Source organism: Entelurus aequoreus, linkage group LG01 (genome assembly GCF_033978785.1).
Source record: "Entelurus aequoreus isolate RoL-2023_Sb linkage group LG01, RoL_Eaeq_v1.1, whole genome shotgun sequence".
Classification (NCBI taxonomy): Eukaryota; Metazoa; Chordata; class Actinopteri; order Syngnathiformes; family Syngnathidae; genus Entelurus; species Entelurus aequoreus.
Window position 1 is genome coordinate 90952979 of NC_084731.1, and position 12664 is coordinate 90965642.

Genomic DNA, 12664 nt, shown 5'->3' on the forward strand with positions numbered 1-12664 from the left:
CAACGGTTGAGGCGTTTGAAGGCAACTTTATATGCCAACCACACGCTTTGCATCAGAAGCACAACTATTTTTGAAAAGGCAGTAATTGCAGAAGAGACAGCCGACTACTGCGTGTATCTTTTATTGCCTACTTAGCGCAGACATTCACCCTAGGTTACTGTTTGTCTGATGTTCACATTAGGAAGAAAGCATTCTCTCCCCATCTCCCCTTCGCTGCCGGCCCTTTCCCACAATGCACCTAACGAGAGACGACAGTCAATCGAAGACCCGCCTAAAGCCTGCCGCTTCCCCGGTCCTCTGTTCTGCTTGTGAGGCGGCGCACACACTCGCGGCCATTTAGTCGAAACAGAAAAATGCTGGCTGGATCCAAACCACCTCAAATAAACGCAGTAACAGACTCCGAGAGGGGAAACAAGCCTCCGTGGACGGGTGATTGGGGTAGGGGGGGGGGAGCTCACATGGGTGCAATAATGGAATTACATTTTTATTCAACAATAGACATTTCCGTGCGTGTGTGTGTGTATGTGAGCGGTACGAGACATACTTCAAAGCACCACATGGCGCGTACATCAAAGCGTCCGTCCGCATTTCTGCATACGTGTGCGCATTTGTATGCATGTTGCTCCGAACTAGCTGGAGGACTTTGGGAATGGGAAATCTTACACGTCCTGAGTTACTCCGTGTAAAACACGACGCCCCCCCCCCGCCCCCCCAACATTTGCACGCCTGCGAGCCAAAAACTCACAACATAGCAGCGCGTTTACCTGTGATGTCAGGTTTCTGAGGCATGAAGAACTGATAGAAGGTGGGCTCCGACAGGCCCTTGACGTTGCGGGCTGTGATCTCCACTTCGTATCTCGTGTTCCATTGGAGCGGTTGCAGCGTTGCAAAATCATTGGAGCCTGGAACCAACTTGGTCATCCACTGCTCTTCTTTGTCCTGGAAGGTAAACAATGATTAAGAGTGTGAGGGTTTATCACCATTTTTCAATTTTTAACGCTGTGATTACGTCTGCCGAAGTTAACGCAATAATTTCCTTTAATGGAACTAGATTTTTTGACGTGTGATTAATGCACACACGCCATGTTTGACCCTCGGTCCATTCCGTAGCGTGGGGAAATTTGGTTGGCTCGGTTAATGTTAAGCCACAAGCTGGTGTAACGGAGTTAAAATACACCTTTGTTATTTTTTATATTTTGTTTGTGAATTTTATAGGGATATCGGCTTTTTTGCCGATATCCGATATTGTCCAACTCATTATTACCGATACCGATATCAACCGATACCAATATATACAGTCGTGGAATTAACACATTATTATGCCTAGTTTTGTTGTGATGCCCCGCTGGATGCATTAAACAATGTAACAAGGTTTTTTAAAGGCCTACTGAAACCCACTACTACCGACCACGCAGTCTGATAGTTTATATATCAATGATGAAATCTTAACATTGCAACACATGCCAATACGGCCGGGTTAACTTAAAAAGTGCAATTTTAAATTTCCCGGCAAACTTCCGGCTGAAAACGTTTCGATATGATGACGTTTGCGCGTGACGTCAACAATTGAAGCGGAAGTATTCGGAGCCCATTGAATCCAATACAAAAAAGCTCTGTTTTCATCTCAAAATTCCACAGTATTCTGGACATCTGTGTTGGTGAATCTTTTGCAATTTGTTTAATGAACAATGGAGACTGCAAAGAAGAAAGTTGTAGGTGGGATCGGTGTATTAGCGGCTGGCTGTAGCAATACAACCAGGAGGACTTACTTGGATAGCAGACGCGCTAGCCGACGCTAGCCGCCGACCGCACGGATGATTGGGTGAAGTCCTTCGTCCTTCCGTCGATCGCTGGAACGCAGGTGCGCACGGGTGTTGATGAGCAGATGAGGGCTGGCTGGCGTAGGTGGAGCGCTAATGTTTTTATCATAGCTCTGTGAGGTCCCGTAGCTAAGTTAGCTTCAATGGCGTCGTTAGCAACAGCATTGTTAATCTTCGCCAAGCTGGAAAGCATTAACCGTGTATTTACATGTCCATGGTTTAATAGAATTGTTGATTTTCTGTCCATCCTTCCAGTCAGGGGTTTATTTCTTTTGTTTATATCTGCATTTTGAGCCCGATGCTATCACGTTAGCTCAGTAGCTAAAGTGTTTCGCCGATGTATTGTCGTGGAGATAAAAGTCACTGTGAATGTCCATTTCGCGTTCTCGACTCTCATTTTCTAGAGCATATAGTATCCGAGGTGGGTTAAAATACAAATCCGTGATCCACAATAGAAAAAGGAGAGAGTGGGGAATCCAATGAGCCAGCTTGTACCTAAGTTACGCCCTGCACTGCACTATAGTCCTTCACTTTCACGTTCCTCATCCACGAATCTTTCATCCTCGCTCAAATTAATGGGGTAATCGTCGCTTTCTCGGTCCGAATCTCTCTCGCTGCTGGTGTAAACAATAGGAAAATGTGAGCAGCCTTTCCTCCGGTGTCGTCACGCTACTTCCGATAGGGGCAAGGCTTTTTTTTTATCAGAGACCAAAAGTTGCGAACTTTATCGTCGTTGTTCTATACCAGGGGTCACCAACGCGGTGCCCGCGGGCACCAGGTAGCCCATAAGGACCAGATGAGTAGCCCGCTGGCCTGTTCTAAAAATAGCTCAAATAGCAGCACTTACCAGTGAGCTGCCTCTATTTTTTAAATTGTATTTATTTACTAGCAAGCTGCTCTCGCTTTGCTCGACATTTTTAATTCTAGGAGAGACAAAACTCAAATAGAATTTGAAAATCCAAGAAAATATTTTAAAGACTTGGTCTTCACTAACTGACAAAGAAACAGATAACAGATTTGGTGTCCAGTTCAAAGTGTGACATGATTTATTTAAAAAATTGACAGTTGACTTTTGTATTTTACATGAGTTATTATTTGTACAAACATGGTGCAAAGTAATTCATGATTTGTTCAAAAATGTTAGTGGCTAGCTAGTTAAAATGGGATATTGTGATTTCACAAGACTGTCTTAGAAGTGATCATTTAAAAATGTTCAATTTAAAAAATGTGCACTTAGAGAAAATATAAAAATAAAGTGTTGCATATTGATATTTATCTGTTTATATATATTGTGAGAAATCATTAAGATGATCAGTGTTTCCACAAAGATAAATATCATTAATTATTAATAATAACAGAGTTAAAGGTAAATTGAGCAAATTGGCTATTTCTGGCAATTTATTTAAGTGTGTATCAAACTGGTAGCCCTTCGCATTAATCAGTACCCAAGAAGTAGCTCTTGGTTTCAAAAAGGTTGGTGACCCCTGATCTATACTAAATCCTTTCAGCAAAAGTATGGCAATATCGCGAAATGATCAAGTATGACACATAGAATGGATCTCCTATCCCCGTTTAAATAAAACAATTTCATTTCAGTAGGCCTTTAAAAGGTCCTTTTTAAAAAAATTCATAAAATAAATAAATTAAAAAAAATGTCTTGAATAAAAAAGAAAGTAAAACAATATAAAAACAGTTACATAGAAACTAGTAATTAATGAAAATGAGTCAAATTAACTGTTAAAGGTTAGTACTATTAGTGGACCAGCAGCACACACAATCATGTGTGCTTACGGACTGTATCCCTTGCAGACTGTATTGATATATATTGATACATAATGTAGGAACCAGAATATTAATAACAGAAAGAAACAACCCTTTTGTGTGAATGAGTGTGAATGGGTGTGGGGGAGGGAGGTTTTTTGGGTTGGTGCACTAATTGTAAGCGTATCTTGTGTTTTTTATGTTGATTTAATTAAAAAAAACAAAAAACAAAAAACAAAAAAACGATACCGATAATAAAAAAAAACGATACCGATAATTTCCGATATTACATTTTAAAGCATTTATCGGCCTAACATCTGTAGAATTGTATCTTCAAATAGTTCTCTTTTCTGCTCGCCTGTGAGAGGGCGGTTCGATATCTTGTTGTCCCTCCTGAGCTCCTGTAGTCCTCCAGGGTTTTGTATACCAAGAATGTGAATATGTTTACCTGTGTTGTCCTCTAATTTTAAATTCAGATTCCAGGCGTACGCCAAAGAAAGACGGGATACCGACATTGTCTGATTGTCGCCCGCAGGTTGGAAGCAAGAGAAATAAAGCTGAGAAGAGTGGAAAAAGCCTCATCATAGTGCCGACCCGAATCAGTTACACTGGGAAAAATAGTGAGTAAAAAAGGTACATTATAGAAGCCATGGCAAATCGTTCAACCGACATGACTATTTCATCCATGATCGCTGTGAGACGACTTCGCCTGCTGACGTGTTTGCATTGAGAGGCGTGGAGCTACACTTCCATGTTTAGATTACAGTTTAGTGCAGGGGTCGGCCACCCAAAACGTTGAAAGAGCCATATTGGACCAAAAATACAAAAAACAAATCTGTCTGGAGCAGCAAAAAAAGGGAAAGTCTTATATAAGTGTTATGATGAAGGCAACACGTGACATAATAGCTATAATAGTCTATTATCAAAATAACTATGTGTCGCAGGCTGACGCAAATCTTCATTGACAGAAATGTTGAAATGTAACATTTACTGTACACATATTTACAACATTAGAAACCATTTGTAAACCAGAGGCTACTCAGAAGGTGAGATAACTCCTGGAAATGACTGGCTTAGAATGGCCAAAGGTATAGATGTGTGTGTGCAAGTTAAATGAAACGTCAGGCTGTCTTCTTCTAATGGATTTATTACAATCATTGGCAAGCTGGGTAACGTTTGCTGTGGTCTGGAACAACATGGCACACAAACAACTATGAGAAATGCAGCCAATATTACATACAGATAATGTGTCATGAGACAAGCAAATATAAACTATATACAAAGAGGATAAAAGTAAAGGATTTTAAATGAGCTCAAATACACCTGCAAATGAGGCAGAATGATGCAATATGTACATACAGCTAGCCTAAATAGCATGTTAGCATGGATTAGCTGACCAAATATGCCTGATTAGCACTTTATCAAGTCAGTAACATTACAAAGCTCACCTTTGCGCATTCACACACAGTATAAAACTTTTGGTGGACAAAATAAGACAAAGGAGGAGTGGAATATTTTACATGTAAACAAACTGTATGGTGAGTTCAAGAACAAAAAACATACTAAAACAAAAAAAAATGTTCCCCCATCTTTTTCCATTTTTTAATCCTTTTTTAAAAATGCCCCCGGTTTAGTACATTGATAACATAAAATGTAGATTGCTACTGTAACTGGTTTAGTAAGATGTAGGAATGGGAATTGAAAACAGGTCCCAATTTTTTGGAATTGCTTGCCAAATTTTCATAGGATTCCCTTTTCCATGCCAGTAATTGGGAATGACGTGCATAGAGACGTCAGTAAGCAAAATGGCGGCGCTAGGGCAAAACAAACGCTCTTGGGTTGACTACATTTTCCAAGAAAAGATTGCAACAGCGCGACTTGTACTAACTGCAAGATTACTACTTCATTAAGAGGAGGACATACAAGCAACATGCTGAAACATTTGAACACACAGCAGGCAACAACTATAAATGAATGTCGCGTTTTTGAACCGTGTCGACCTCATCCCAGCAGCAGTAACGCTAGCACGGCATCTGCCGTAAATACAACAGGTACTAACACACTGCCTAGCATGGGGGTCAGCAACCCGCGGCTCTAGCGCCGCCCTAGTGGCTCCCTGGACCTCTTTCAGAGATGTGTGAAAATGGAAAAAGATGAAAAAAATAAATAAATTTTGTTTTAATATATTTTCTGTAGGAGAACAAACATGACACAAACCTTTGTAATTGTTAGAAATCCCACTGTTTATGTTATACATGCTTCACTGAAGCACCGTTTTGTCCTATTAATTTCAGCCATCCTTGAACTCATCGTAGTTTGTTTACATGTACAACTTTCTCCGACGCTGCCACAGTAAGACGTGTTTTATGCCACTCCTTCTTTGCCTCATTTTGTCCATCAAACGTTTTATACAGTGCGCGAATGCACAAAGGTGAACTTTGTTGATGTTATTGATTTGTTGGAGTGCTAATCAGACATATTGGTCAATCCATGACTGCAGGCTAATCGATGCTAACATGCTATTTAGGCTAGCTGTATGTACATATAGCATCTTTATGCCTCATTTGTATATTTGAGATCATTTAATTTACTTTACTTATGTCATCTGTGTATTTCATTTATATTTGCTTGTCTCATGACACATTATCTGTATGTAATGTTGGCTGCATTTCTCATAGTTGTTTGTGTGCCATGTTGTTCCAGACCACAGCAAATGTTACCCAGCTTGCAAAGATTGTAATAAATCCATTAGAAGAAGACAGCCTGCCGTTTCCTTCAACTTGGACACACACACCTATACCTTTGGCCATTCTGAGACAGTAATTTCCAGAAGTTATCTCATCTTGTAAGAGCCCTCCATTTTACTAATGATTTCCAATGTTGCAAAAATGTGTAGAATACAAATTAAAATACAACTTTTCTGTCAACGAAGATTTGCGTCAGCCTTTGATAGTAGGCTAATATAGCTAATATATACTTACATCATGTGTTGTCTTCATTATAAGACTTTAATTTTTTTTGTTTGTATTTTTGGTCCAATATGGCTCTTTCAACATTTTGTGTTGTCGACCCCTGGCCTAGCATGTGAATGCTATTACCTGGTTAATTGAAGTGAATGCTTTCTCATTTTGATGAGCAAGACCAGGGACAAATTCTGACTGGCTCCGATGTGGGCAGTACTCACTCCAGTTCACATCTGCCGCCCGGCGCTATGGCGTCTCCTTTCTCCGCGGCAGGGAAGTATACAAGCAGTGACTTTTAATTTTCCTGAGGGAACTCTCCTGAAGGAATCAATAAAGTACTATCTATCTATCTATCTATCTATCTATCTATCTATCTATCTATCTATCTATCTATCTATCTATCTATCTATCTATCTATCTATCTATCTATCTATCTATCTATCTATCTATCTATCTATCTATCTATCTATCTATCTATCTATCTATCTAAGTTTGTGGTTTAAATCTTGCACCAATTTGCCACAGTGCTCCTGATTTTCAACAAGTAAATGTTCAATTGTAGTCGGTAGAAAAGTTGAATGTTTGCCCGCAACCACGTTTTCACTCAGTCATTTCCATTATTCAGGTGAAACTCATAAAAATTGGACTATTGTGTATGTGGTTGATTGTCCAGAGCTTAAACAGCAACAAAAGTGAATTTAGTACAAAACGTTTATTTACCCATTATCAAGTCAGATTGAGCTGTCCATGCAGACACACAAACGTCCTCCGGAGGACTCACAAAAAAAAATCTCTCTCGAATCCCGGTCTCCTGCCATTTTTATCTGTCTCTTGTGCGTCACTGTTTTTTTCTCGTGCGTCATGTTTGTTTTTGCAACATCTTTGGATTCCTTAATCATACTTAAACAATCAAAACATTCTGTAGACAGGTTGGCACGACTTAATATTCACTTTTGTCCCACACCCGGTTCATTCAATGGCACAGAGTAGAAGAGAAATTAAATGAGCGTACATTCTTGACAGACATGAAATATAGGTCAAAGGTCAGAAATTCTACTACATGTAAAAGTCGATTCATGCCAGCAGTTTAACGTCAAATGTGGAACTAATATGTGATATTAACTCATTACATGCAAAGTGAGATACTGAATGTAATTTGTTATAATTGTGATGGTCATGGCTTACAGTTTTTGAAGACCACCGTTAAGCCACAATCATCAAAATTAAATCAAAAGAAGGCTTGAAATGACTTGTGTTGCATATTATAGGGTTGCCAACCGTCCCTTGAAAAACGGAATCATCCTGTATTTAGAAACGTTCCGTATCGAGCCGTCAAGGGACGCACTTTGTCCCGTATATTTATGAAATAATTGGCCAACTGTGACGATTATTTTGTATTCATGTATTCAGCAAATAACTAATGTAAATGTATACAAGCTAAAATGCAAGAGTTTGTGGTTGCAACAAGCGCAGTATTCATGTGAGCGTGTTTGTTTCGTCACTCGGTGCAGTTGGTCCGAGGTCGAGCACACGTCGTCATTCAGTGAGGATATTACACATTCACTTTGCACCCTTCAATTTGTATGTGGCTCAAACTACTAGTTGTGTGTCATCTATTCCACATAATGAGTGGGTAAAAATGAACACAATAGCAGAAAGAAAATAGCCACACCGAGTGGAGAATTCCTTCAAAAATAAAGCGCAATTGAAATGTTGCCAGTCGGCACAACAACACAAATATCTCACCTCTTTTTTTTTTTGTCACAGTAGTTCTAAAACAATGAAAGTTGGAGACCTGGGGCCGTACTTATCAAGCTTCTTAGAATTACTCCTAAGAAGTCTGCTAAGAGTTGACTTAAGAGTAAATAAATTCTTCGCTGAAAGCTGCACTTAAAAGTTAGTTATCAAGCGTCTTACTCACACTTTCAGCGAAGTGTAGGACTGAATCTTAAGTGTCACACTCAGAGCTGAATTACGACATTACTATGTGCCGTAAACGGAATTTTAGGTGACGTCATTTCTGTGTCCATAGAAATGACCAATCACGGAATGGAATCCGTTGTCTAAGAATAAAGAAATATCTTGGAAATATTTAAGTGGACAATGGGAGTGTATATTTTGACAATAAACTACAAAATAATACAAAACAAACTAGTCCCCGCCGGCACTCACGCTACCGCTCCCTCTCTTCTATCGCCCACACACTCACTGACGTCACTCACCTCACGGCCACTAACATACGCTACTGTCATAACATTTTCTTTCCAATTCATTAATTAGGCAACTAATTTGAAACTGGTGTGGGTGGCTCTATATATACTAGCCCACTGCAGACACATGCAGAAATCAACAAGGAATCGAAAAGTATTAAATCTGTGACAAAAATAATATCCGCTCTGTCTAAACGATACCGTTTGATCAGCTGCTCGTCATCAAAAAAAAAAAAAACATTGTTCCGTTCCCTGAACGTTCGCACACGTGTCTCTCGCCTCAGTGCCATCCCCTGCTGGCAACTCCTAACCACTTAAGACACCTCTGAAGGTCTCTTAAATATCGTGGAGAGTAGGAGTGATTCTTAGACTTAAGAATGTTGATAAAAAGCTTTTATTCTTAAGTTTGAGAGTAGGACTAAATTTCGCAAATTCTCAGGACTTAAGTGTAAAATGGCACTCTAAGAAGCTTGATAAGTACGGCCCCTGCTCTTTCATAAAGTTGCACACTGAATTTATTTTCTTTTAAGTTAAGCAAGACAGACTTCTGTTAAAGAAATGTGTTCATTTGTATTCTGTTAAGTTAAAGGCCTACTGAAATGACATTTTTTTTATTTAAACGGGGATAGCAGATCCATTCTATGTGTCATACGTGATCATTTCGCGATATTGCCATATTTTTGCTGAAAGGATTTAGTAGAGAACATCGACGATAAAGTTCGCAACTTTTGGTCGCTGATAAAAAAAAGCCTTGCCTGTACCGGAAGTAGCGTGACGTCACAGGTTGAAAGGCTCCTCACATTTCCCCATTGTTTACACCAGCAGCGAGAGCGATACGGACCGAGAAAGCGACGATTACCCCATTAATTTGAGCCAGCATGAAAGATTCGTGGATGAGGAACGTGAGAGTGAAGGACTAGAGTGCAGTGCAGGACGCATCTTTTTTCGCTCTGACCGTAACTTAGGTACAAGCTGGCTCATTGGATTCCACACTCTCTCCTTTTTCTATTGTGGATCACGGATTTGTATTTTAAACCACCTCGGATACTATATCCTCTTGAAAATGAGAGTCGAGAACGCGAAATGGACATTCACAGTGACTTTTATCTCCACGACAATACATCGGCGAAGCACTTTAGCTACGGAGCTAAAGTGATAGCATCGGGCTTAACTGCAGATAGAAACAAAAGAAATAAACCCCTGACTGGAAGGATAGACAGAAAATCAACAATACTATTAAACCATGGACATGTAACTACACGGTTAATGCTTTCCAGGCTGGCGGAGCTTAACAATGCTGTTGCTAACGACGCCATTGAAGCTAACTTAGCAACGGGACCTCACAGAGCTATGCTAAAAACATTAGCTATACACCTACGCCAGCCAGCCCTCATCTGCTCATCAACACCCGTGCTCACCTGCGTTCCAGCGATCGACGAAGGACTTCACCCGATCATCCGTGCGGTCGGCGGCTAGCGTCGGATACCGCGTCTGCTATCCAAGTCAAAGTCCTCCTGGTTGTGTTGCTGCAGCCAGCCGCTAATCCCACCTACAACTTTCTTCTTTGCAGTCTTCATTGTTCATTAAACAAATTTCAAAAGATTCACCAACACAGATGTCCAGAATACTGTGGAATTTTGCGATGAAAACCGAGCTTTTTGTATTGAATAAAATAATGTCCGAATACTTCCGTTTCATCGATTGACGTCACGTGCATACGTCATCATACATAGACGTTTTCAACCGGAAGTTTAGCGGGAAATTTAAAATTGCACTTTATAAGTTAACCCGGCCGTATTGGCATGTGTTGCAATGTTAAGATTTCATCATTGATATATAAACTATCAGACTGCGTGGTCGGTAGTAGTGGGTTTCAGTAGGCCTTTAAGAAGGATATATTTCTATTTAAGACAAGAAGATTACAATTGTACTTAAAAATAAACTACCAACTCCTAATAATTCAAAGGGGACCGATTATGATTTTAATCTACATTTAAACCACTAACAGTGCATCCGGCGCTTCATTTTTTCCACATTGTGTTATGTTACAGCCTAATTCCAAAATGGAATACATTCTTATTGTCCTCAAATGTATTAAAAATAAAAAAGTAAGGAATCACATTTTCTCAGTACTCTGTTGATGCACCTTTTGCAGCAATTACAGTCAAACATTTTTTTAAATACGATGCCACAAGCTTGGCACACCTATCTTTGGACAGTTTTGCCCATTCCTCTTTGCAGCACCTTTTAAGATCCATCAAGTTGGATGGGAAGCGTTGGTGCACAGCCATTTATTAGATCTCCTCAGAGATGTTCAATCGGATTCAAGTCTGGGCTCTGGCTGGGCCACTCGGGGACATCTACAGAGTTGTCCTAAAGCAATTCCTTTGATATCTTGGCTGTGTGCTTCGGGTCATTGTCCTGCTGAGTTCAAGAGTACTCTGGAGCAGGTTTTAATCCAGGATGTCTCTGTACATTGCTGCATTCATCTTTCCCACTTCCTGCTGCTGAAAAACATCCCCACATCATGATGCTGCCACCACCATGCTTCACTGTAGGGGTGGCATTGGCCTGGTGATGAGTGGTTCCTGGCTTCCTCCAAACATGATGCTTGGCATTCATTCCAAAGAGTTCAATCTTTGTCCCATTAGACCAGAGAACTTGGTTTCTCATGGTCTGAGAGTTTTTCCAGGTGCATTTTGGCAAACATTTACGAAGGAATGGCTTCCGTCTGGACACTCTGCCATACAGGCTGTTATTGGTGGATTGCTGCAGAGATTGTTGTCCTTCTGGAAGGTTCTCCTCTCTCCACAGAGGAATGCTGTAGCTCTGACAGAGTGACAATCAGGTTCGTGGTCACCTCCCTGATTAGAGCCTTTCTTCTCCGATCGCTCAGTTTAGACGGCCAGCCAGCTCTAGGAATAGTCCTGGTGGTTCCAAACTTCTTTCATTTACAAATAATAGAAGTCACTGTGATCATTGGGATCTTCAAGGCAGCAGATATTTTTCTGTACTCTTCCTCAATCGCATCTCTGAGGTCTGCAGGCAATTCCTTTGACTTCATCATTGGTTTGGGCTCTGCAATACTTTGCCAAATGTGGGTTCTGATATATAGACAGGTGTGTGCCTTTCCAAATCATGATCAACCAACTGAACTTACCCCAGGTGGACTCTAATTAAGATGTAGGAACATCTCAAGGATGATCAGTTGAAACAGGCTCACTTTTGAGCTTCATGGCAAAGGCTGTGAATACTTATGCACATGTGATTTCCTAATTAATAATTTTTAATACATTTGCAAAAATGTCAAAAAAAAACATGTTCACATTGTGGGGTTGTACGGTATACCGTTATTAGTATAGTACCGCGATACTAATGAATCATATTTGGTACTATACCGCCTCACGGAGTACTTACAAGCAGACACAGTGTGTAGACAGAAAAGGAAGAATGGACGCATTTTAACGATAAAGGTATGACCAATGTATGATCCTGTAACTACTTGGTATCGGGTTGATCCCCAAATTTGTGGTATTATCCAAAACTAATGTACAGTATCACACAACAGAAGAATAAGTGATTATTAAATTTTAACAGAAGTGTAGATAGAACATGTTAAAAGAGAAAGTAAGCAGATATTAACAGTAAATGAACAAGTAGATTAATAATTCATTTTCTACCACTTGTCCTCAATAATGTTGACAAATTAATAGAATGATAAATGACACAATATGTTACTGCATACGTCAGCAGCTAAATTAGGAGCCTTTGTTTGCTTACTTACTAATAAAAGACAAGTTGTCTTGTGTGTTCACTATTTTATTTAAGGACAAACTTGCAATAAGAAATATGTTTAATGTACCGTAATATTTTTTGTTAAAATAAAGCCAATAATACAATTTTCTGTAGT

The 12664-nt window shown here is 39.9% G+C and overlaps 1 protein-coding gene across 8 annotated transcripts in view; it reads right to left on the reverse strand.

Moving 5' to 3' along the window:
* The window catches only part of LOC133659064 (neural cell adhesion molecule 2-like), an 831315-nt gene that overhangs the window by 96714 nt on the left and 721937 nt on the right, over positions 1-12664 (reverse strand). For all 8 annotated transcript variants that reach the window (XM_062061786.1, XM_062061755.1, XM_062061746.1 and 5 more), the window contains one exon: positions 765-939. In XM_062061786.1, the coding sequence (XP_061917770.1) occupies positions 765-939 (175 nt within the window). The remainder of the gene's footprint in view (positions 1-764; positions 940-12664) is intronic.